General features: G+C 39.1%; 1 protein-coding gene across 1 annotated transcript in view; it reads left to right on the forward strand.

The window, feature by feature from the left end:
- Positions 1–27,763, forward strand: part of NECTIN1 (nectin cell adhesion molecule 1) — a 168,962-nt gene that overhangs the window by 124,467 nt on the left and 16,732 nt on the right. Inside the window, exons 2-5 of the mRNA XM_089678561.1 lie at positions 1,284–1,634; positions 15,430–15,732; positions 18,658–18,775; positions 20,352–20,503. Of these exons, the coding sequence (XP_089534687.1) occupies positions 1,284–1,634; positions 15,430–15,732; positions 18,658–18,775; positions 20,352–20,503 (924 nt within the window). The remainder of the gene's footprint in view (positions 1–1,283; positions 1,635–15,429; positions 15,733–18,657; positions 18,776–20,351; positions 20,504–27,763) is intronic.

Genomic DNA, 27,763 nt, shown 5'->3' on the forward strand with positions numbered 1-27,763 from the left:
CAAAAAAATCATAAAAACAAAAAAGCAATAATATACAAAAATATCTTATATAGTACAAAAAATATCTTTATTCACATGATTGTACCCCAAAACCTCCTATGATGTGGTTAATATTTTAATTAAATTTACTATGGGTTAGGGTTTTGGGATATAATCATCTGAATGAAGATATTTTTTGTACATTATTCATTTTTGTTTTTGTGTTTGACGGTTTTTTGTGGGACACTTGAGGCTATTGTCTTGGAGTCAGAGTAAACCCCCATTCTTAGAGTTGAGGGGAGGGGTTGCTGGGTATTTTTTGTGGTTGAGAGTGTTTTAAAGTTAAAGATTTAAAGTTAAGCTGCCTAAAGGCAGATCTAGATTCATCTGGTTCAACAGGGACAAGCCAAATTTCGATGAGCGCGTGGCCATCCCTGTTCGACAGAAGTTGATTGAAAACTTTTGTTGCTCAGTGGCTGTAGTGGTAGTGGGGAGATTCATGCATCTTCCTCAATTGTATGAATGGAGGAATCTGTTCATATTTTTAACTTGTCTATGGACAGCTTTAAGCCGCCCATTCATGAATCGAAATTTGGCCTGTTGAGCCGGGACTTGCCACCGCCCAATATACAAATACAATAGTGCTGTGGGAGGGATTCCCCCATGAAAACTGACTGTGTTCTTTGGGGAATGGAATGAACATTTAAACATAATCCATTCACCCTGAAAAGCAGGGCCCTTTTTTTGTTGTTTTTTGGAGTACCCTGTCACATGCCTGATGAAAGGGACCTGCATGTTCTTGAAATGTTACATTCTCACTAGTGATTTGATTGCCTCAACATTTGGACTATTAATAATAAATCAATGATGTGCTGGCAACGCATCTTCTTATGTATGCTCATACACGTTAACCTGCTAGTTGTTTTTTTAGCACCCATTTAGCCCCAGCGTAGCCTGAAAACATATGTGATGTGAAATATAGAGAGTGATTACTGTTGGAGTACATATCCAGCTGCAATTGGTCGTGAGGGGGAGGGTTATTAGCAGTAACCTCCTCGCTGATAACTCTCTTCCTCTGCGTGTGTACCTACAGTAGCTTTGTGTAGCTGCAGTGTTGTCACCTCCCTGGAGCAAGACCTGAAAGATGGTGGGATAACTCAATATTAATTTAAGGAAGAAAAAGATTTTGTTTGTGTCGTTCTTGCACTGATAAAAAATGATGTTGTTTTTGAGCAGTTATGTTTTTTTCCATATGTTTTGTATTTCTCATATAAATTAATATCCCTGTATTTTTTCTCTTTCAGGTGTCCATGCACAGATGGTATTAGTCAATGATACAGTCTCGGGATTCGTTGGCACAAATGTTATCCTTCATTGCAGTTTCATCAATTCCATGCCCACTGTAAAGATAACACAGGTCACATGGCAGAAATCAACAAATGGCTCTAAAGAGAATGTAGCTATATATAATCCTTCGATGGGTACATCAATCCTTTCTCCATACAAAGAACGTGTGGTCTTCCAGAGCCCTTCTATTCGTGACGGTACCATTCAAATCAATCAGTTACAACTAGGAGATGAGGGGCCATACATATGTGAATTTGCGACGTTTCCTACTGGAAACCGCGAGAGTCAACTGAACCTCACTGTACTTGGTAAGTTTATTGTTATGTTTAAATGTGATTTTGTAGATGCAGTTAATTATGGCTACAAAATTGTTACAAAACTACTACATTGATTTCTTTCTAATATCACATTGTGTTTTCAAAGTAACCAGACCCTTCTTTGGCCATACATAGATCGAAATCCGACCAGTTCAGCTGGGAGAAGCTGAATTTCAATCCATGTATGGGCAGGCTGGTTGTATGTGAGTCGACCCATCAATTCACTTGGGTCAGGAATCATTTTATTTTGCCAGCTGGGAAGGCTCCCTGCACCCCTCCCCGTAGCAAAATACAATAACGGTGCAGGAGGTATTCCCCCATCAACACTGAGCATGGTGGAAGGTCGATTCATCTTTGGCTTGCTTAAGATTCCTTATGATATGATGCCAGTTTCAATGGCAGTACAACAAAGTTCCTTTCAATGACTATGGATCAAATGTATGACAATCACTTCCAAGCCCAACTTAAGCAAAAAACATTTTAGCTTTAGACAGACTTAACAAATTTAAATAAGTCTGTTGCACTCTTTTTGGTGTCCTTTTCCCTTATGCGGAGATCTCACCTCTCCCCCTGCTGCTGTGATTGCAAAACAAAAATTAAAGTGGTTGTCACCAGGGCAGGTAGACTAAGAGTAATACAAATTTTGAGGTGATGTTTGATCAGGTTTGCCAGTTCTTTTTTTCTAAAATCAAACCTCTAAAATGCAGAATTCCCAAACCATATGTGTTCAATTTAGGTCAATAAAAAAATAAGCCAGGCTCCCACAAAGTGTGTTTAAATAAAAAATTGTGTAGAATGGTTTGGGAAGCTTGGCAGCCTTGCCTGATGAAACAGCCTAAGCCACTTCTTTTAAAAATGCTACCATTGATACAAAGATAGAAGGGTGGTAGTCTCAGTCAGGCTGAGCAAGCAATAGAAGAATAGACAAAGATACAAGGCAAAGCCTTTGGTCAACCTTTCCCAGAAGCCTTTTGGAAATCACCAAAAATAACCTTTAAATTTGGATTGACCATCCATATCCCTGATGTTTAGTCCAATCGATACAATTTTGGAAATTCAGTATAAGCTCCAGTAACAGCCTGCCTGACAGACATTCTGACTTATCCATTAACAAAATGTTTTATTGCTGGCTAAACCCTCACTGAGAGAGATTTCTTATCACTTCTAGTCGCAACAGGGGAGAAATCTCAACAATCAGGACAGAGGAATCTTATAAATTCTTACACAGGTTATATTCTTTCCATACTCTGTCCAGTGCAGAAAATGTTTTGGCTTTAGTTGGGCCCTAAAGGTGCTCCCTCTACCTATAGTTTCAACACGCTATTCCCACAACACACGTTCCTAAAAAATGGCGGATATGTAAATGGGTGCTGCAACGACCACCGTCTAAAACTGAAGATAATCAAAGCGAGAGACTGTCACCAGCACAGCATGGATCTCCAGAACAGGTCCAACGCTTTATTCAGCAATCACATGCCTGATGAAGAGGTCCTGCGAGGCTCCGAAACATTGCTTTGGCTATGATGATTGCTGAATAAAGCTTTGGATCTGTTCTGGAGATCCATGGTGTGCTGGTGACATTCTCTCACTCTACCTAAAATTTGTATAACAAGTGACTTTATATTGGTTTAGTTTATATGTATTCTGCTTGTTTTAATCACTTCAGTCCCAGAGCTCCTTGTTCTGACTCTTTTTGTAAATAACAAATCCCCATGTGTTCACCCACAAGATATAACCATGAAAGCCTTCTGACTTCAAAGATACCAAATACCATACAAGTACGATATTCGCAAAACATAGCAGACTGAAGCATATTTGTCAGCAGGAAAAGCTGAAATCTATAACCATTTCTTTACAAATTTTAATGTATTAGGGTTTTATTATACTATTTTTTTATGTTATTTTCCTTCTACTTAAATTCATTTTTTCCTCCTCTATCCAATAAAATTACAGTTTACAGTATTTATCAACATGAGAAGTGTAGAAGTGTATTTTTACATGTTGGGGAAAAAAGTCCATCAAAAATGTTGCCACTCCTGAGTAACCAAGGGTAGTGTTTTTTAATTCAGCATTTTTTTTTCTTTTTGCAATCATTTTTTTAATGAATACATTTCAAACTGTTCCCCCTAAATTGAAATGGTAAGGAGTCCTTTAATCCCCTTGCCACTTCAGTATGAATCTCCTTCAGAAGCTGATGTTTTTAATTACAGAAATGCTAGCAATGGACGTTTCAATTAAGAAATCAGCTGGATCAGCACTGCCCTGCTCCAAAATGGTTGCTGGCGTGCCTAGGAAATTCTGATTACCTTTCTCATGTAACCACAATAGTGTTAGACACTTATTGGAGTCATCCAAGGACAAGAAGAATTCTTCATCCTGTTGTTGTTAGGGAGATAATTGGCCTTAGCCTAGGACCTGGTAATTAAAATTTAAATTTTAGGCACAAGAGTTAAATGGTTATGGTTAGTTATGGTTAGGTCACGGTGGAAAGGTTTTGAATAAAGGATGGTTAAGTCTGAAGTATATAGGTAAGGGAGGGTTAAAGCTGACTTTTACAGGTATACAGGACACACATTAATGCTCCTGGTTCATATCATGGGCAGTGTGGGTTTCCCCTGTTGCATTTTCATGCAAATTTTTGGATGTGTTCTTCACACTTTTTAGGTGCGTATCCATTAAACTCTTTTAGAATGCGTGTTTTGTTAAAGTGCATGGAAGATGGAGCATGCTGGACTTTGACGCACTTTCATAAAAATGCGTATTCTAATAGAGTTTAATGGCAGCGCATCAATGGGGATATTTCCCCAATGACTCTTAAAGTGATTGTAAACCCTCACCTTGTAAAACAACCCATTCAGTGTAAAACAGAAATGAAAGGTAAAACATTTGTGTACAGATATTAAATACATCCCCCCTAGGGATGCACCGAAATTTCGGCCGCCAAAACATATCGGCCGAAAATAGCAATATTGGCATTTTGCCGATAGGAAAAGTTTAGCCAATACAGGGGACTGTTTGTACTGAAGATGTGGGAGGGGAGGAGCGGCAGAGAAAGGCAGGAGAGGAGCCGTGTATACAGTGATTGGCTGCCTATATGTCATTGCCGGGTTTTAAATGTAATTACCAGCTTTTTTTTTTCATTATAGCTCAGAGAATGAGCTGTCACTTTCCTCTGAGCTAAAGGAAACTAAGGGGTGGGGTCTCTGGGTAATGTCACTGGGTGACCCCGCCCCAACATTTAAAAACCAGCAATGGCATATAGTGACATCCAGTGAGGTAGCCTCTCTGTATACACTGCTCCCTCACTGTATACACTGCTCCTGCCCCCTCCTTGCACACACTGCCCCCCCCACCCCCCTACAAAGAGAACCTGTCACTTATATGCTATCACATAGGGGACTATTGGTCCCTTCTGTGATAGCAATAAAATTATAATTTAAAAAATATACATTAAATTAGGAAAAAAAATTGGAGCCTCCCTACTCCCACATACACAGACATTTCGGTTTCGGTTCAGGTTTCAGCCACGTGCATTCTGAATTTCGGTATCGATTTCGGCACCAGAATTTTCATTTCCGTGCACCACCAATCCCCCCCCCCTTTTTTTTTATAAGTGATCACATACCCTCTGTTCTTAGCTGCATAAGAACTAGGGGAGAGGAAACAATAGCACACCGATCTTCTCAGTGAAAGGCTGTGCAGGGGGATGGGGGTGAGTCAGCAGACGTCTGATCATTGAGGTAGACACACTGACTTCCCAGCATAGCTAGAGAACTGACCACGCTGTGCTCTCATGCCTAATGTGGTCAGTTTTTAATAGGAAAGCAGAGCGGACTGGCAGGATCACCAGGGATTTCACACAAAGGAAGCAATACAGAGCTAACAGAATATTTTTTCATACAAGTACATGATACAGCAGGCACATATCAGTACTATGAACTATTGTTTACATCTTCTTTAAGCTGTCCACTTACTGATTGAAGTTCAGCAAGGACTGGACAATTTTTAATCAGTGTTTGGCCATCCTTGCCCAAGAGAAGTAAATAATTTGACTGACATCTGTTGAAAGAATATGCTGGGAAACTTCTCTCGATCAACGACTGCAGCTATTGGGCTACAGACACTGATCTGTGTATTCTGACAGGGGCAATTCCTACTGTCAGAATACTATGTCTTGGCAGGGGAGATTCCTCAATCCACCTTGTTTGTGTGGGTGGAGGAATCTGTTAGATTGTTTTCATTCGGCCTGCTGGCTGAATGGAAAAAAAAAGATTACCCATTAATGGACCGCTGTAGTATTAGTGGACAGTACCATTTTCATAGTCTTTTTCTCTTTCTGGCCATTATTATTTGTATCATTTCATGATTATTACTTAAATAATGTTCTTGTATAGAACTAGAGGTATTAAATAATGTTTTGCTCTGATCATATTTTAGCTTTAGCGGGCATTTCCTGGATCTAAAAAATGATTTGAAGGGTTCCACTGTGGTGAAATGTATGAAAGAGGCAGAAATAGAGGATAGTGTCATGTTTTTAAAAAAAAATGTATGTTGCTAGGTTGGGAAAGTGTTTTAAATTCTGTAAAGCATGCTCATAAAAAAATAAATAAATAACTGATCTGTTCAAGGCTATAAATATTTTGTATCTATAGTAGGGAATATTTTTTTCTAGCTTTTTATGTTCAAACATTTTATGTATGAAAATCAAAACTGTTTCATTAGCACTTTGCACGTAGAATTATTTTTTTTTTAGATTTCAATATTTTTATTACATTGTCAGCAGTTGTAAAGGCAACAATTCAAGGAGAACAAAATCTCTCATGTACAGTTATTCCTGTAATCTCCCAAAGAGTAATTTGTGATATGACTTTCACATGTTTGCATGTTTCAAGTAAGACATTTTACAATGTAGGTCATACACAAATTTGTGAATTCCTCCTCCAGGGGAAGCGACAAGTGTTTTTCCAGGAAAATTATCTGCTTCTATAATAGTAATTGTTTGCATTTTTAACATTGTATGGATTTTACAATTTTTTGTCATTGCGTCAAATCTTAAGTCATGTCAGACAAAAATATAATTCTGTCTATGGCTCGCCTGTGTCAGACAAGTGTAATTAGAATCCTTGCTGGTCAATTGTACTGTAATAAGAGATTGTATGACATGAGTATTTTTACTGTTTCCCAAAACCATTATATTCAAGAAAAGCAGTAAATGATAACTCTAGAAATTGCTTGTGCTATCAGCCAAACCATCAAGCCATCAAATGGCAGGTTTCCAAACTGAGCACATGTGCAGCACCATGGCAACTACAGATCAAATAGAAAAAGATGGTGGTTTCCTTGGATGTAAAGGATAGGAGGATTTTGTACCACTTTAACCCCTTGCCACTACCCCTTGGCCCTTTTAAGATGATCTAAATGACAGGAGGTGAAGACAGGCTTTCAGATCTTGTGACTGTGTTCTCAGCACAGAAAAGCCCCATGAATGTATATGCGGCAGTTTGGCATTAAAACCCATCTGTCCAGTGATTAAAGTGCAATTGTGTCGCGCTCCATAAAATAATGATTAGAATTACTAAAATCACTTAATTAATCATAAATTAAATATCATTATTATTGTGATTCAAAAAAATTAAACAAAAGATAAATAATGTATTAAATATACTAAATATACAGGTGAAACTCGAAAAATTAGAATATCGTGCAAAAGTTCATTTATTTCAGTAATGCAACTTAAAAGGTGAAACTAATATATGAGATAGACTCATTACATGCAAAGCAAGATAGTTCAAGCCGTGATTTGTCATAATTGTGATGATTATGGCTTACAGCTCATGAAAACCCCAAATCCACAATCTCAGAAAATTAGAATATTGTGAAAAGGTGCAATATTCTAGGCTCAACGTGTCCCACTCTAATCAGCTAATTAAGCCATAACACCTGCAAAGGGTTCCTGAGCCTTTAAATGGTCTCTCAGTCTGGTTCAGTAGGAATCACAATCATGGGAAAGACTGCTGACCTGACACCATCATTGACACCCTCCATAAGGAGGGAAAGCCTCAAAAGGCAATTGCAAAAGAAGTTGGATGTTCCCAAAGTGCTGTATCAAAGCACATTAATAGAAAGTTATGTGGAAGGGAAAAGTGTGGAAGAAAAAGGTGCACAAGCAACAGGGACTCAATTCATATATTCCAACAAATGCTTTTTCTTGCAAATGTGCCCTCCGAATTTGAATATCAATATGCACTCACTTCAATGGAAGCCTAACTTGCGATTAGGCAACCACAGCTTTGTATTATATAATAGGATTGATCTTCTGCTCTGTATTCATGTTATACAAGCTGATCAACTGTAATTCTGTGTCTCTCTTAATGGTCTCCTCCCTTAGTGCAGATTAAATTGCATGGATCTCTCCCTCTATCTGCTGCAGGACACAGATCTATCTTTCCATTTCTCCGTTTCTGCTCATCTCTCCACGGTTAATATATATAGAAGAAAGAGAAACATAGTGCCTTATCCTAACACCTTTTATTTGCAATCAGTATTCTATACACTCACAATAATGTCAGTAAAAACAAGCCTTATAAAAGCCTCCTCTGTGTGTGCTGAGCATACAGTCTATACTCGCCGCTGTGATCTGGAGTGCGTGGTGATCAGATCCCCCTGACGAAGCCACGTGACACAGTGGCGCAACGTGTAGGGGAGGGGCTCTGACGTCACTAGCAGAATACAGTATGTCTGTGGGAGGCATTCCCCCATCAACATTGACTGTGTTCATGGGGTAATCAAGCAATTTTCTTTCCATGGGTTGAAGGAAAGTAAATTGTGTAATGTATGACTTGCCTAAAGCCAGCCCTAGATGGATCGAATCTCAGCCAGTTCAGCAGGGACCAGTTGAGCTTCGATTCATCTATGGGCAAGCTGGTTGTAGTGAAGTCGATCCATTGATGCTGTAGCTGCCAGCAGGGAACATTGTGTTCTGTTGGCTGGGAAGGCTCCCCACCAGTAGAATATAATAGCGCAGTGGGAGGGAGAATCAAGCAATATTCTTTTCTTCCACCCATGGTGGAAGGAAAGACAATTGTGTAATCTATGGCCTACCTTAGTTTCAGCACTCTACTCTGTCCTGCTGAGAGCAGCTGCTCAGTGTTTACATTAGAGATGAGAAGGCTGACAGTCTGCCAAGTCACTGCAGGGAGGGGGAGCAGAATGAGCTGAGTGTTTCTGCTGTCAAATTGAGGATAAATTGCTCCAAAGTGCCTGCAGCTACAGAGGATAGTGAGGGCTTGCTTTGTAATTCATTTACGTGTTAATACTATTAAAGTGTTTGAATGTCCATAGCCTGGCCACGATTCTACATTAACACTGTACATATAACAAGCAAGGATTACTGCCCCCATTTACATATAAAAATATATTGCACTCTCTAGAAACTTTTCTTTTTATGCATTAAAATGAAAGAAAAGCCTAATTTTTAACTATTCCTAAAAATGGTCCCTTCCATTTCCCCTCTAAAAAAAAAAAGATCAGTGTATTTATTTTTAATTTGATCAGGTCACATGATCCTGCAGCTCAGGGAATATTTGACCACAGCTAGGAATTCTGGGAGCTGTGACATCACCCATAGTCTCCCATAGCTCAGCCATTGCTAGTGCTCCCTGCTTTCCCCTACAGCAACTGCTTACTGACACAGGGGAGGTAGAGCTGCAAGATCACATGACCAAGCTTGCGCAGATTAATAATAGGTACAGTTGTGTTCAAAATAATAGCAGTGTGTTGAAAAAAGTGAATAAAGCTCAAAATCCTTCTAATAGCTTTTATTTCCATACACACAAATGCATTTGGGAACACTACACATTCTATTCCAAATCAAAACATGAAGAAAAATATATCAAATTTGTGTTGTTCCTCTACAAAAAAATTTAAGAAAAGTGAATATTAGACTGTTCAAAAAAATAGCAGTGTTTGTATTCTTCTTTACAAACTCAAACATTCACTATATAAACTGAAAAATGTTTGAAGATTTTGCTTTCCTTTGAATCACTGAATGAATATTTAGTTGTATAAGCACTGTTTCTGAGAACTGCTGTACATCTGTGTTGCATGGAGTCAACCAACTTCTTGCACCTGTGAACAGGTAGTCCAGCCCAGGATGATTGGACTACATTCCACAGTTCTTCTCTATTTCTTTGGTTTTGCCTCAGAAACTGCATTTTTGATGTCACCTCACAAGTTTTCTATTGGATTAAGATCCGGGGATTGGGCTGGCCACTCCATAACGTCAACCTTGTTGGTCTGGAACCAAGATGTTGCATGTTTACTGGTGTGTTTGGGGTTGTTGTCTTGTTGGAACACCATTTTCAAGGGCATTTCCTCTTCAGCATAAGGCAGCATGACCTCTTCAAGTATTCTGATGTATTCAAACTGATCCATGATCCCTGGTATGCGAAAAATAGGCCCAACACCGTAGTATGAGAAACATCCCCATATCATGATGCTTGCGCAACCATGCTTCACTGTCTTCACAGTGTACTGTGGCTTGAATTCAGTGTTTGGGGGTCGTCTGACAAACTGTCTCCGGCCACTAGACCCAAAAAGAACAATCTTACTTTCATCAGTCCACAAAATGTTGCGCCATTGCTCTTTAGGCCAGTCAATGTGCTCTTTGGCAAATTGTAACCTCTTCAGCACATGTCTTTTTTTCAACAGTGGGACTTTGCGGGGGCTTCTTACAGATAGCTTGGCTTCACATAGGGGTCTTCTAATTGTAACAGTACTCACAGGTAACTTTAGACCTTCTTTGATCTCCCTGGAGCTGATTGTTGGCTGAGTCCTTGCCATTTTGGCTATTCTTCTATTCATTAGAATGGTAGTTTTTCGCTTTCTTCCACGTCTTTCAGGTTTTGGTTGCCATTTTAAAGCATTTGCGATCATTTTACCTGAGCAGCCTATCATTTTCTGCACTTCTTTATATGTTTTCCCCTCTCCAATCAACTTTTTAATCAAGGTATGCTGTTCTTCTGAACAATGTCTGGAACGACCCATTTTCCTCAGGATTTCAGAGAGAAATGCACTGTAACCAGCATGTACAACATTTGCTGCCTTCCTTCCTTAAATAAGGGCAATAACTGTCACCTGTTTTTCAAAGAATGAATGACCTCACTGATAGAACTCCACACTGCTATTATATTGAACATGCCCCTTTCAATTAGTGATTCAATTACACAGAATCAGCAGCATGCATGTCATGACTGTTGGGTCTGTTGGATTTCTATTACTCTACTACACCTGCTAGTAAATTATTTGTCATGTAGAAATATCATTTCTACCAAAAACAGTGATTGATCAGGTTAGTGATGTCTGACTGCTATTATTTTGAACACAATTGTATGTATACAGATTTTTTTTTTACACTGGTTAGGCAGGATAGGGATGAAGAGGAGGGGGAAGAGAACTTTGTTGGGAATAATTCAATTTATGCTTTTCTTCCACTTTTACACACATTACTCTGATTACTTTCCCTGCATTGGTTACATTAACACACTGTACATATCTTAATAAATGTTTAAAAGATTATTATTTTACAGGATTTATATAGCGCCAATAGGTTATGCAGCACTTTACAACATAAGGGCAGACAGTACAATTACAATACAAATCAATAGAGTATTCAGAGGGCCCTCTACAGAATAACTTTAGGTTAGAACATATGTCTCTAATGTAAAGCATGCGATGCCAAAACTGATTGCCTTTTGCAAACTGTATTCTCTCCAAACCTCTCCTTTCTAGTCAGCCATTTGGTCGCTATGCCATGTTTTATATTTGGATGTGTTGCTAGTGAACACTGCCAGCAGGGAAATGTGCTTCTATGTTTTACTGCAGACAAGCTTTATAGTAGTCTCCCTAGCATGCTAGTCTTTACATAAATATCAGTAGTAGATTTTGGAATACACGAAGGAAAGCAGGCTTGGCCTCAGGAGCTTCCGCGGTGAAGCCATCTCCCCAGAGATACCTAATGATAGGTTACAGAGACAGAGACACACAGATTTTATGCCAGTATTGCTAGCAGCTTTATGTGATTGTATTACTGTATTAAATAGCTGCCTGAGAGGCTTTAACTGATTCAGAATAATGTGTGTTTTATTAGAGACCCTGTCACCACCCCATGCTTATTAAGATAAACATTGCAACGTAAAGTACTCACATTATCATGTCACGCTGCTCTTTGTAAAATTGTTGTCCCGCTGTGCTGGGGGAAAAAAAAAAAGATTCATGAGATCTACATTGACTGTATTTGCAGATTATCCACTTTCTGCTGTTGTGGCATCTGGAAAAGAATTGGGGTTTAATACCGGGACAGGAGGGTACAGACAGCAATAAAAACATTCTCAGAAGTTCAAACTGTTCCCTCACTTTATTAACCATGTTTGTCTTCATCTGGTGTCATGTTGGCGAGCTTCCCCACCTTTTTCTTCCCTGACAAAAATAAAGAGAAAAGCTTCCCAAAAGGGACACAGATGGTTACAAAAATCAACAGTTGTAATAGCTATTACGTGTTATTCAAAACTAAAACATTTTGGTTGGGGATGGGCTTTAATATATACTACTGTATATAGGCTACTGTATTTTTTTATGTTTTGTGTGTATGGCCACTGATAGGATCAATTCCTGTCTGTAGCCCAACTTGTCCTTGATTATTTCCACCACCAGGCCCGAGAGAAATAAAGCTGCAGACACTGAAGTGTAAAAGCTAAATCTCTGAAAGTTTAATGCATGACAAGAACTGAACTGTTATACAGATCTCAATAGGCGTTAATTTTAGGATGACCAATGAAACATTCCACTCTTATCAGTATAGTTACGTGAAGAACAGAAACTGCAAATGGTTGATGAGTACCATATGAGGTGGTTCCATTTACTGAGAATAGAAACTAAACTCAGGAAACGAGAGAGAGGTTACAAGCGAAACTCAAAATCGAAACTACCTGTTCATACATCTAGAAATGAAGGCATTATACAAAACGGATGCCAGTTAAAAAGACAGATTTCCTTACAGCCACCCTCTTATTTTTAATCATAATTTTACATAATTGTGCAGTTGAGGCTGGAGAAGCCCTCTTCCCATAATGGGCTGGAAACTGTCTATTCCTATTCTAGAGTTGTATGTTCACAGACACATACATATCTCACATAGCTATTTCTAGCTGCATACATGTTCACATGTTTCTTTATGAATTTCAGCACAAAGGCCTGCGTGTAGAGCCAGGACCCATTGAGGTTAATCGCATGACTCCCCAAATCCATTGAATTGGGGCACATGTATTAAAAGGCTTAATTCCTTCCTGGTGAGAAAAGAGAATGCTTGGTCAGGTCATGTGGAGGTTTTCCAACAAGCACTTACAAGGACCCCATTTAAAGCCAAATAAAGCCAGAATTCACTATCTTGGAAAATTATTAGTTCTATGAATAGGGACAGGGCTTAGAGATAAGCTGTGATCATCAGGAGCTTTTTCTCTCCTTCACAATTGGACCCTTTAAGCAGGCCATACATGAAGTGAATTTCTTTCCTGCGATTCCCCCATGTGTCGTCAGAGGAATCCCTCTCACTGAGCCATTGTATTCTCCCGGTGAGGGGGGGGTCGAAGGGGAAGCCGTCCCCGTCAGGAGAAGACAGTGATTATTGCTAACAGCTATACAGCTATACCAGATGTTATATGTAAAATCTGGCAGGCTGGCTGCACCCAAATTGATCAATTGATCAACTTGGGTACAGTCAACCTACCCATACATGGTTCGAATCTCAGCCGGTTCCTGCTGAACTGGCTGAGATTTAAAAATGTATGTCTGGCCTTCGTGAATGTTAATCTATAAACTTTGCATAATTGCCGGTTCACACAGTTTTTTTTTAACTCCATCAATAGTATGTGAGGGTGTCATTTAAAGAATTTCCAAGTTTCTTTCTTTTTATTTTAAGGACCGTTGGCACAATGTAAAATGTTTATAGAACCCCTGTCAATTTTTAATTGTTGTCTGTGCCCGCTAGGTAGATTCACTCTCTCTATTTATCCTGGTGACCATTTTCATTGTGACATAAAGTTTTACACGATGTAACATTTTTTTGTCACCAGAACAGGGATAGAGGAGACATCTTCTAATAGGTACACTTGTTTCTGTGACAGCTGTCTAAAAGAAGAATTTTCCCACTTTGAATAGATTTCTTCTAACTTCTGTTTTGTGTGCAAGACAGGTAGTGAAGAGATATTCGCCCTGGTGGGACAGAGATGATTCAAGAAAAATTTGGCAGATGTTTAACTTTTCCTACTTTAGCCAGAATGGAAAACAGTATCAGCTTTAGATGCACTTTATGTTGATATTGTCCATGACCCAAATAGGAAGATTTTATTTTATTTTACTTCCTTTTATTGTGACATCAGAACAAGAAATGAGGAGAGTGGTTATCATGAGGATAGGAGGTCAGATAGGAGGTCAGATACGGTTATAGTAACCTGGAAGGGGTACTTAAGCTGGCTATACACTCAGCCTTCAGGCTGAACAAAAGAAATCTACAGATTCGTCCATCTATGCTGAACAGTGAGGATAAACAAATCCCCCTGCCAGTTATTGTATTCTGTCAGCCGGCACCCATGGCTCTCAGAATACTTAAACAGTGTCTGCATCTGATTGGAAGTGTATGCTGTTCTGCTGACCAGTTTCTGCTCTTTTAACAAAAGCTGATTGAACAATTTATTTGCCGATCAGGTGGTTTTACCAGGGGCACATTCAGAGGTGAGTGGAGGGAGGGAGCGCTAAGACGCGTCTACCCTGTGTGCGTTTGGGGATGGACCATCAGCAATGGGGGTTTGTAGAAGGTCCATGTGGAGGTGGTGTCCAAGTCCATCTGTAGTGGGGGGCTTGTAGTAGTATGGACTTGTCAGAGGAGGAAGCCGGCTGTAAGAGCTTGTAGATATTCCCAATGCAGGTTGAGAAGAGAGACAGCAGCACCACTCTAAGTGTAGATGGTTAAAATCAGGCAGATTTAATAGTAAAATTGCACTCACATAGGTAGGTAACAGGTAGGCAGGTCAAGTAATGGAAGTCCAGTGGGAGCATCAGGCCTGACGGAGTGAGCATGCTCCGGACGCGCGCCATCTTGGAAACCTGGTCCATTTGGGGTCATCATCCCTGTGTGCCTCCCTGCGCCCCTCTGCTACTCCCCAAGCCTTGGACACCACCGGAGCGGCGAGAAAAAACCCAAAGCGCAGCCAAAGGACCTGATGCTCCCACTGGACCTCCATCACTTGACATGCCTACCTGTTACCTACCTATTTGAGTGCAATTTTACCATTAAATCTGCCTGAGTTTAACTGGCTACACTTAGAGTGGCGCTGTTGTCTCTCTTCTCTACCAGGGGCACATTTCTGCTGAAATGGCCTAAATCTGAGCAATGCATGACCCCACTTAACAGAAACAAGTTTATTGTAGCAGTCTGTATCCCCACTGGAGAGAATATCTATTTCCTTCATCACATCAGAAATGGGGGGACACTGCAAAAGGGAGATCACAGAGAAAGTTTTTGAGGTGTTAACCCTTCTCTATTCTGGCCAAAAGTGAATAAAAATGTTTTAGCTGGAGGTTGGTTTTGAATTATTATTGATTCCTTGATTATAGTTCTGTTTAAATATGAAATAAAGTGCTATCTGTCTGTGTAAGATCAGAGTTGTATAGTGACGCAAAATGCTGTGTAATAATAACATATAATATGATTTTTTAATCTTTTGTTTTACAGCTAGACCAGTTAATCAAATGGACGTGACATCTAAACAGCTGGTAGCAAATCCTTTGAGAAATGATAAGATTGTGGTTGCGACCTGTATGTCAGCCAATGGGAAGCCACCAAGCACAATCACCTGGGAAACCAAGCTGAAAGGGGAGGCAGAATACCAGGAAATTAAGAATGATAATGGAACTGTGACCGTGATCAGTCGATTCAAACTTGTGCCCACCCGGGAGGCCCACAAGCAGCCACTGACTTGTGTTATAAACTACCAAACTGAAAGAGACACAAAGAACACCACCATCAATATACAATGTAAGTGTAGAGGCTGGAACCGGAGTGGTGCGCTATTTTTGGGGAAGGTTTCTGATCATTAGAAAATGCGGAAGAGAATGTTCATATTTGAATGAATACACACAGCAAAAGGCCAAGTGAAAATTTCAGATTTGGTATATGTTTAGGTGAAACTATACTTCTCCTGAGGATCCTAGAAGTGCACTTGTCCCCGAGCCACCTAAGCTCTGCAGGGATCCAGCTGACTTAGCCTGTCACCGGGCTGCTGGGAGACTGAGCCAGGATGCTTCTGCCCCCTGCAAAGCCTGATGCTCCAGTGGGCACTGGATGGGCAGAGTAGGGAGCAGTGACTAACAGTCACCAGCTCTCTGCTCGCTGAAGTCCAAGAACTGAGCAATTAGCAGTCTTTAATTGCTCAGCTCTTGGTGTAGAGCTGGGGATGCAGCTGCAGAAAAAGATGGATGCTGCAGCTATCTAAGTGAGTATGTATGTTTATTTTTTTGTGAAGCCATACTTCTCTTCTATGCATGAAAGTAAAAAACCTGTGTGCAGCAGCCCCCCTAATACTTACCTGGGCCCCATCGTGATCCAGCACGAGAGCCTTGGCTTTTCCAGGTCTCTTCCTCCTCATTGACTGAGACAGCAGAAAAATATTTTCTGTGACAAAACACTATTTTAGTCTACTAAAATATGACTAAAACAGTTCAGATGACTAAAATAGGACTAAAACTAATATGACTAAAATCAAAAGACTAAATCGAAATATCACAATGGCTAAATCTGTGTTTGTAGTGCACGTTCAAATCTTAATACCATAAATAATAACATGTTAATACATTTTTACTCCAGGAGTATATAATGAGTTTGGAAATTCTAGAGAAATGCTTAAATAAATGCATTACAATTTAACTAAACCCGTTAGATTTTAGTTGACTAAAATGTACTGGAGATTTTAGTTGACTAAAATATGACTAAAACTAAAACAATTCAGATGACTAAAATACGACTAAAATGCATTTTAGCTAAAAGACTATGACTAAAACTAAATTGACATTTGACATCACAGTTAACACTTTTGGTATTTAGAAAAAAAGAAGCCTTTAGTATTACTTTAAACTCATGGCATTTTACAATTATGATTGATTGAAAATAGCAAACGTCCCATTGATTCAGCAAAAACATGTATTTAGCTCAAGTCAAGTAAATGTGCTTAGGGGAGATGTGGGCACAAAGATCATAAAGACTACTCTGCAGGCACCAAGAATTTCATGACCTGCTTTTTTTTTTTTTTTTTGCTAAAAATAAAAGAAGGAAAGATTATAGTTCAGATGTATTCAAGTGTTTTATCTCCTTTGTAAACATTTTTCTAAAAAGCCTTGAACTGTGAAATTTGCCCTTTGAGCTAATGTTCACTTTAGTTTTCCTTAACTGATCACCTCCGGAGGCAATGGGTCAAGTCTGAGAGCACTTGGACCTCTCTGCTTGGAGGCAATCAGGGACAAATATGCATGTGTGCCGTGCATCATACTCATGTACAAGAAAGTTTCGTACTGCTAAAAGAGCAGCTTTCCCTGCAAGCATACCTTCTAGCCTAGTACACTGCTCAAAACAATTAAAGGAACACTTTGAAAACACATCAGATCTCAATAGGGAAAAATAACATGCTGGATATCTATACTGATATGGATTGAGTAATGTGTTAGGAACGTAAGGATGCCCCATTGTTTGATGGAAATGAAAATTATCAACCTACAGAAGACTGAATTCAAACCCCCCCCGAAAATCAAAGTGAATAAATGATGCAGCAAGCTAGTCCATTTTGCTGAAATTTCATTGCAACAACTTAAAATGATACTCAGTAGTTTGTATGGCCCTCACGTGCTTGTATACATGCCTGACAACATTGGGGGCATGCTCCTAATGAGACAACGGATGGTGTCCTGGGGTATTTCCTCCCAAATCTGGACTAGGGTATCATTGAGCTCCAGGACAGTCTGAGGTGCAACCTGCATCGGAGGGACCGAAAAATGATATCCCAAAGGTGTTCTATTGGATTTAGGTCAGGTGAGTGTGGGGGCTATTCAATGGTATCAATTCCTTCATCCTCCAGGAACTGTCTGCATACTCTCACCACATGAGGCCGGGCATTGTCGTGCACCAGGAGGAACCCAGGACCCACTGCACCAGCGTAGGGTCTGACAATGGGTCCATGTATTTCATCCCTATACCTAATGGCAGTCAGGGTGCCAATGTCTAGCCTGTAGAGGTCTGTGCGTCCCTCCATGGATATGCCTCCCCAGACCATCACTAACCCACCACCAAAATGGTCATGCTGAACAATGTTATAGGCAGCATAATGTTCTCCAAGGCTTCTCCAGACTCTTTCACATCTGTCAAATGTCTCAGGGTGAACCTTCTCTCATCTGTGAAAAGCACAGGGGGCCTGTCAGCAGACCTGCCAATTCTGATGTTCAATGGCAAATGCCAATTGAGCTCTATGGTGCCGGGCCCACTAGAGGACATCGGGCCCTCAGGCCACCCTCATGAAGTCTGTTTCTGATTGTTTGGTCAGAGACATTCACACCAGTGGCCTGCTGGAGGTCAATTTGTCGGGCTCTGGCAGTGCTCATCATGTTCCTCCTTGTACAAAGGAGCAGATACCTGTCCTTCTGATGGGTTAAGGACCTTCTACAGCCCTGTCCAGCTCTCCTATAGTAACTGCCTGTCTCCTGAGACTGTGCTGGGAAACACAGCAAACATTCTGGCAATGGCATGCATTGATGTGCCATCCTGGAGGAGTTGGACTGCCTGTTTTTTTTTTTTTGGTTGCAAATTATGAACCATATGCTTTCAGTATATTTATTTCTCTCTTTGTTTCATTCTAGGATTTATCAATTTTTCCTTGTCACTTTGCTCTTTCCCTGGTGACCTTTTTTTTTTTTTTAGATGTGCCGCAAGTCTCCATTGAAGGATTTGATGGGAACTGGTATGTGAAGCGTGCAGATGTGAAGCTGACGTGCAAAGCAGACTCTAATCCTCTTCCATTCTCATATCAGTGGAGAATGTAAGTACCACTATAACTGCATTTTATGTTTGGTATGTTTCTATGTACTTTTTTTCATGTACATTTGATCTTGGTAAAGTGGAAAAGCAACAGGTTCTATCTAATTCCACGCCCTACAGTTACTTGTAATTACTTCCCTTCACTCTCCCTCATCTGCATTGGAGAAAATTCCCTGTGAAAGCTTCAAGTCATGACAGTGAGCCTTCTCAGGTTGATGACCTTCTTCTTACACCATGTGACAGTGCTATGTGCTTGTGCAGCCAATCGCCAATCACCGGTACTTTCTCTTTGTCCCTGATGGCTTAAGGTAGTGGTGGGGGAGTAGAGGGAAAGTAAGTAAAGATTGCTAGTGGTTTCTCTATAAGCAAGAATGTTTCTTTATAATAACAGTAGAACCATCAGGTAGAATAGATGCTATGCTTTGACATATAGGCTGTATGCACACTGAGGCTTTTGCAAATGCTTTTCTCCAAGCAAGAGAAAAACAATTTCAAAACCACACCTAATGCACTTTTTGTACTTCAATTCATTTCATTAACCAGAATATTAATTTATTCTGGCCACTGAAATGAAAAAAATAACACTTGGGCACGTTATGCAGTTTTTTCAGTCAAAACTTTCCTCTCTTGAACACATGAGTGATTTTTTTTTCTGCCTCTAAACTCCTGTAAATGCCTATGTGTGCATGAACGCATAGTCTAACATGGAGGGGTGTTTAGAGGCAGAAAAAAAATCAAACACCTGTAAAACAGGTGTTTTTGAGCTTAAGTGTGCCTGAGACCTTAAACACAAAAATAATATTTATCAAAACATTGGACTCTACCACAGACCACGAAATACTCCTTAGCTTAGCATTAGAATTCTTACTTCTTGGATCCTCAGTGTCCAGGACTCCAAACTGTTGTTTTCTCTATCTATCCCAACCTTTCCCCTCTTTCAGCACCAACCACCCAGTGCTGCTTGTTTTTGGTGCAGAGTTCAGGTAGTTTTGGTTCCATTATTAGTTTAGGGGTTACATATTTTCTGCATTTGTCCTACCTCATGGTACTGCATTACTGGACCATAGACCATGGTGCGTTGCAGTGCAATTCATTTTAAAAGCTATGGTGGGTATCAAACTGGTGAATCCCATTTGGGAAATGTTTCTTTTTCTGTGATGATGGGTATTAGGTGTAGACATGTCTTTTATTAAAAACTCAAGTTACATCTTTTCAGTCACCAATCAGCATCAGACCTGACCTTAAAGTCTGAATCTGATTGGTAGAAATAGCTTCTGTTTTTAGAAAGAACCTGTTGGTACATAAAGCCCCATGATTTAACAACCTGTTGAATAATTCAACTCACTGGTGGCAGTGCAAAGCTGAAATTCCATTTTTGGCTAGACTTGGCATAGCGTCTGGTATGACATAGTTTATAAAAAATATACAATTCCAAAATAAACAATAACCTAAATGGTTAAATGTAACTATATATTCATTATTTAAAATATTAGTAGTATTTAGCACTGTTTGCAACATCTTGCAGGATTTTTAGACGTCAAAATGATAAATTCTTTGCTATATCAAACTTAATACAGGGCTAATGGGTCGCTTCCAGACAGTGCAGAAGTGAACAATAACACACTGTTTTTCCGTGGACCGGTTACTTACCTCCTCTCTGGAACATACATCTGTGAGGCCAAAAATGCTATTGGAAGCCAGACTGGACAAGTAGATGTTAATGTTACAGGTAAGAGAGAAATAAGAGGGGTCTTCTTTTTGGAAACATTGGATTATGCACTTTTTTTTAGTAAATCCTTTATTTAAGGTTTGTGTATCGACAACAGATGTTCCGAGTCCAGATTATGCATGTTTTATCTTATTGGCAGCAAGTAACTATTTCATAATGTTATGTATTTTGAGGTTTGTTGCCAATGTTGCAGGTATAATTAAACTGGTTTTCATAGATAGCATTGTATTAGATATTTCAGAATGGCTTTTGGTTTGAAGGATGTCACAGAGAAAATGAATTTAAAGGATTAGTCCACTCAAAATTGTTATCACTGTTTTGGTGGATGCTGACAGATTGAATTACCTGATTGGATTCTTGTAGGTGAAAGGGATTCCAGTGATGAGCTCTTTGTCTATGTACCCAGTTCTGCCTCTCCCTTCCTGTTATGCCTATTACAAAGTCAAATTAAGAAATCTGTTGTATTCTTTGTAATGAAGAAATCTGGAGAATTTAGTAGTCACCTTTGACTGGCTGCATTTGATAGGTGGTGCAAAGTTTTTGCCAAAGAAGGTACTAAAAGTTAGCTGATGGCAACTAGTAATAGAAGCCCATCTTTGTAACAACATTTAATTTTTATATTTACTTTGCCTCCGAAACGTAAGTCTTGGTGACATTACCCCCTGGCTTCAACTGGGTCAAAGACCCTCCTGCTCCAGTGATGCTGAGAGGAGGAGCCAGCAGGGGGTGTCTAACTTAGGCCCCTTATACATGAAGCCACAGTTAGCAGGTGATCAAGAGGAGATATTGTGCCTAACACAAAAATTCCACTTCACCACACTGCAACCATATTTTAGGTGTAACACTATAAGACAAATGAGTTCTATAAATTCATTAACTGCAAGACCTATAGCAGACGGAATTGTAGTTCTCAATGGAACACAAGTACAGTGATCGCTGCACTCTTAGTCCAGGGACACTTTTTCCAGCTCTGACTTCCTAAGTACAGACAGAGATCTGGAGGAAGAGTCTGCAGGATTATATCTGCATATTTTTTTCCTGCAGATATATGTGCAATTATTATTTTTGCAAAAGGTAGACCTGGCCTTTAAATTTTTAATAATAATAATAGCGCTGAGCAAACATTTTGGCGCTATATAACTACTGTATAATAATAACAATAATAATAATGTTTTCTAAAATGTTTCTTTTCTGCTTAGTTATCTTTATTGTACACAAAAAATTTTGTAAGTCTGCTTGTCACTCACACTCGTACTTTTTTTAGCATAACATTAGTTACATTATTCTTTTTAAATTAGAGAGGCTTTCAGGTAAGTGTCTTTCTGGCATCGATTTTGTTTCCTAATGTTTTATGGATAGAGCAGTATTTAATAATTGAATTGTTTCCTGCCACTCTAATTGTACATAATTTCATCAGTTTGTACCTGTCAAAGACTACTTGGATTTAGAGCCAAATAAATGACCATCCATGGCAAGCCATTTCAGATGATTTGCAAAGTAATAAAGTATTTAATTTGAGGTAATGTCTTGGGTGCATCTGCTTGTTAAATGTTCATAAAAGGATCTTTAAAATGTTTTCACTAATATGTATTCATGGAATATGCATAAGGTTTTGAGATATCCTTATTATTAACATTAAATATTGTAATGTTACTGGCTTGAGATCACAAGGTTTGCTTTGGAGGTATTATATGTAAATTATCTGTCATACTAATGATGATGGAAGTGATGTAAGGGGAAGGAGATGTAAAGCTTCTTTTTTTTTTATTTCTATAAACAATTTATGGATATTCAAAATCCAGCCACAAAATCATACAGAGCAAAAAGTACATCCCACATTAATGCCAGTACCCCCAGCCACACATATTTATCTTTCTTATTTGGAGCTTACACAGAACTGAGGTCTCCACTTGGCCAAGCACCAGTGTTGTCACATGGAGAATTACATGCTTCTATTAGATTGGATATTTTATTTGCCCTTGGTAGCTCAACAGAGCAGCAGAGGTTCAAAGGAATGGCGAGTATATTTTTCTTTGAGAGCGTGCATTAAAGCAGGAATGTTGCTTTGCCCTGTAGTGGCAAAGGATGTGTTTGCTTTAATGCTGTAAATCTCTCTGGGCATACCCTTGAAAGAATATATAAATCATACATACTGTATGTGTAACTAGAAGAGCGCAGCATTAGCATCTGCCCAGGCACAGATATGGCAGGGCGTTTAATATCATGTTGGAACAAATATTGGTTAATATGCAGATAACAAGCTTCTTACAGTCTACATTTTTCCAAAATTGTCATTGTTTTTAGTCTCCTACCATGCAAATGGGGCATTAAATGTTTAATATGGCAGCAACCAAATTAAAATGGACGCAACATTATTTGTAGCTTTAAAGCTGCTTTTGGTTGAGTGTGTTTTTTGTTAGTTGGGCAAGGTATATAACATCTACCTTATTCTGTCCCATATTAATGTCTGTGTACTTAAAATGTGAGTGTGCCCTGTAGCAGCTAATCTGTAGTCTACATGTCATAGCTTCGCCCCACCCTCACAGCTTCACATGACAAATGAATAGGTTCCCTTCATTCTCCAAGGGTGAGAACAAAAGTCTTTGCAAGGAAATGAAAATATTGCAGGTAGAATTAAATTGTTCCCAACCCATCTAGGAGCAAGGATATCAGCTCAAGCCTGCACTTGTCATACATAAAGCTCTTTGTTATAGGAATTGTAGAGTGAAACATCCTGTTACTAGCTGAACAGCCCTTGTAAGGAACGTACGAGCCTGTCTACCTTCATTTCACTGCCCTATAAGCATTTCTGTCTATTTAGACAGCTTCCAAAGAATTGCCAGGGATGTGTAACATATTGTACAATAAATCACATTTCTGGATAGAGAGTTACTTAAAAAGGTAACTTTCGCCATTTGTAATTTAAAGCCCAGCTAACAGCAACTAAAAAAATTATCCCTTGCAGTACTGAAATGGTTAACAGCCCATTTTGGTATAGGCAAACAAAAAAAAATATGATTCAATTACCCAATCCTTCACTCCTATGAGAAACTAGACAGCTTCATCTAGCCCATGGTTCAGCAGTCTTGGGTTCTTACGTCATCAAGACTGAAGCAGGGTTCACAGCCTGGGATAATTTTACATTTTCCTGAAGTATGGGGTTTAAATGTTTCTAGCAACTTAGAGCCACTCTTAAAAAAAAAAAAAGCAAAAAATTGTTTCAATCCTGTTCGGTGGTGGACTAGGCTGCCAAACTGTAACTAAACAGGTACTTGCTTCCAAAAACAATAGTTGAAGTAGTTTTGCATTTAATCAGGCCAAATAACAAGCTCGGGGCAGTTTTGGAATAACTAGAACCTTTTTTATGAAGAAAATTTACTATATTTATTACAGGTATTTCTATTGCACCATCAATTTATGGATCACTTTACATATATGTTGTACATGTCACGCTTACCCTAATGAAGGTGGTCAGGCTCTATAGCTAGCTTCTGTGTTCTTCAACTATAGCAGTCCACTCTGCCATAAGACAAGCAGGCCTACTGGTACTTAGTTGCCCCCAGGACTTATACACAATGCTATAGTGCCTGGCCACCCTGCCAAGGAAGGTCTCCACCCAGGGACTGGCCACATCAATCACCTGCATGTGGACAGACAGACAGAATGGGGTTTATTTACTAAAGCTGGAGAGTGCAAAATCAGACTCCCTTCTGCATAGAAACCAATCAGCTTCCAGGTTTCATTGCCAAAGCTTCATTGAAAAAGCTGAGGTTAGAAGCTGATTGGTTTCTATGCAGAAGGGAGTCTGATTTTGGACTCTCCAGCTTTAGTAAATAAACCCCAATGTGTCCCAGCCAAAATCAGGATACTGAAATGAGACCAGTAGCTGTGATAGATCAGAAGCGCTAGATGCTACTGACAGTACATTCACATCAGTCCCTGCCTCCGAGAAACTTACAGTCTAAGATCCCTAACTCACGTTCATACATACAGATATTAGAGCCAATTTAGATAGAAGCCAATTAACCTATAAGCATGTCTTTGGATTGTGGGAGGAAACAAGAGTGACTGGAAGAAACCCACGAAGGCACAATGAGAAAATGCAAACTCCATGTAGGTAGTGCCACAGTTTGGATTTAAACCAAGACCCTAGTGCTGCCAGGTGTAAGTGCTATCCACTTATCAACTGTGCTGCCCACATTTTGGTCTACCTGCAAAAGACCTTTAGTTTTGCAACAGACATTCCCATTTTTCATTCAACCTTTGTACTCTGGCTAATCACTGTCAGGGAGTTCATCATGTAGTCTCGGGTGATATATAAAGTATTTGGAAGCAATATGTGTAGTTCCTAATCATACAATATCAGTCCCAATCAGTTTTTAGCCATGATAATCCTAGGAAAAATATGTCACAGTAGTAAACGTCTGCCCTGCTTGCAGCCGTATATGTGAGAACTATCACCTATTAGTCTCAAAAAGATGTCTCAACTTTAGAAAATTTCACCTCCAACAACTGCAAATGCTCATTAGTCTACCTCTGACTTTGACAGGTTGTGTGAAAGGGTTCTTTTCCTTTTTGTGAGCGTTCACTGCAGTGTTATTCAGAAATTGTACAGTGAATGTACTGCTTGCTCACATGGCCTTATATAGAGGGGAAAAAATCCCAGAAATGCTTTATATAGATAAAAAATGAAATCCACTCATAATGTGGTGTAAATAGAGTGTGCAGAGAGCAGATCCTGCTTCCCTGCGAATATTGCTAAGATATCTGCTTGGGCTCAAACTAGTGGTTACTTTTGACTCAATGCAGTCTCCTCTGTATCCCAGCCAGTGGTGTTAGTAGAAGGTTCACAGAGATATGCCCCTTCCTCCATGAAAAAAGGAAATGATCCATACCAATTTACATGGAGAATTCCCAACAGATTTGCTGTATTTGACCACTTAACATTTTTTGCTACTTTCCATGCACTCGATGAGCATATACGTATGAAGCTCTGCAGAACTTCAGAGATAACTTCACCTCTAAAGCACAGCACTGCTTCTGTAGAAGTAAAACAAAGCGGAATCTTCTCTTTATAAAGGGTTTTTTCCAAGAAAGTTGTAGTTTTTCTACAGCAGTTAAAGGACATTTTAAATGCAAAGTACATAATTATTTCCACATAAAGTGCAAGGGTCAAGTATGATGCCAGCAAACTGGCTTTTATATTCAGGTTGTGGCTGCTTTATGAAGAAGACAAACTGTAAAACCTTATATACCTTTTTGTTCTGAAGCATATGGAATGTATTTAGTGGATTTAGCCTGAAAGTTCATATGAGCTTTTATGGTACTCTGCAATATAACTGGACCCTGCTATAAAAATTGTTTTTATATGTAAAGTGAATTTACTGTATTTTTACTGCAATATTTTCTACAGTTGTATTATGTGGTTCATTTATATTTTCCCATGTAACATTGTTACATAGGGGGCTGTGCCAACAGAACATAAACAATTATTTTACTCAGATGGATAGTATCTTGGTGGAAAGGTTTGTCATTTTTTTCCCCCAACCAGTGGCTTGTACCACTTTCAAACCCATAATAAATTGCTGTTGTTCAACAATTTCAAATATATCTATATAGTTCTTTCTGCTTCCTTCCCATGTTTCTTATAACCTAATGTTTTCCTTATTTTTCCCTTCCCCGACTTCTCCACCCAAGCAGGGACGCATTGATAAAAATTTGCAATTCTTTTTTTTTTTTAAATAGTTGGGTCAATATTGAAGGAAAACAGATTTTGTTATAGATCTAATAAATTAAAGAAAACTAAAGAAATTAGCAGCTCTTTAGAAATGTGTGGTCCCTCACCGAATTACTAAAGAATAATTCATGAACCAAATTGTAAAAATAGCTTGGTGAATTTAAGAGCCAAGCTAAAGGCAATTATTTGTGCTTTTTGGATTGAACTTGATTCTATTGTACACGTTACCCTCCTAAGTGGATGAATATAATTTTTTAGAAAAGAAAGAAGTTTACCTTTGTGCAATTTTCAATTGTCTATGTAAAAACCATGCACTCAAAGTGGCCCTTGCACAAAATTGCAAGGTTGACTTATTTCCTAGCCCCTGAATAAAGGCTGCTGGTTTGAAAAAAAAATTATGTATAACATTTAGAGCAAAAAGGAAAAAAATATTTATCTTACACCCCACCTAGGCAAGTGTTATGTCACTGAGCCTTCTCACAGGATCCTGGAAAAGCTGCATTGTTGGACTATATTCTTGCAGTATTGGAATCCGCAGCTTTCCCATGATCCCAGAGGAGGGCTGATTGCCTTTGCATTCACCTGAAGTGAACGTGCTGGAAGCTTGGGTGTAAGGTGAGTACTTTTTTCACTCAATGTTATAACCTCTTTTAAGCAGGCTTTAAATTTTTATGCTGTTAATGTAAGATCTAGCTTTTTGGCAAATTTGATATATGCTAACACAGTTCTGTAAGATATGCTGTATATACTGGAGAAAGTATTTGTTACTTGACTGGTTCAATTTTTACTATTCATTGAGCTCAAAGAGCAATGCTCTTCTTTGTTGCTAAGGAACCATAGGCTCAATTCACAAAGCTAGCACACCTGAATAAGGATACTTATTTAAAAAAATATACATACTTATTATGGTGTTAAAGATTTGTATATTGAGCCTAATGTCTGTTCCTATTTACTGTAAGCTTCATTTAGACAACACATTCCAACAAAAGCAACAAACTAGAGCCATTTCCACTGAGTGCAATGGTCACAAGAAAGCCCTGAACAGACATAAGGGACCAAAAATAATAGTGGCACAAACTAAATTCTATGATGATGCCATTCCTTAGACTACTGAATTTGTCTAAACCAGGGGGGCATCATTTGGAGACCCCTGGTCTAAACTATACATATTGTAAATTTATATTTAATTTTCAAAGTCCAGTTTTGGAATGAGATGAGTGAGGTTGGGTTAGAACTTCTGACAATGCTATTATTGCTGTCTGTCCCTTCTTATCCAGATGACAACTGCATGTCATTTTTCTACGGATATAACAGGGATAGGAAGTGAAGAACAAAATCCCCAGTTGAGTAACAGACAGAAATAAAAACCTAACAGGAATTGTAGCTCTTCCCCACTCTACCTAAAACTTAAAAAACCTTTTTGGCTGGAGTCAGGCATTAGTTTATATGCCATAATGATTAGCCTTTTTATAGCCAACATCAGTAAGTTATTAGGTATCATCATGCTCTAACCCATAATTTGC

Source organism: Staurois parvus, unplaced genomic scaffold (genome assembly GCF_062004578.1).
Source record: "Staurois parvus isolate SC_StPar_1 unplaced genomic scaffold, SC_StPar_1.0 ptg000207l, whole genome shotgun sequence".
Classification (NCBI taxonomy): Eukaryota; Metazoa; Chordata; class Amphibia; order Anura; family Ranidae; genus Staurois; species Staurois parvus.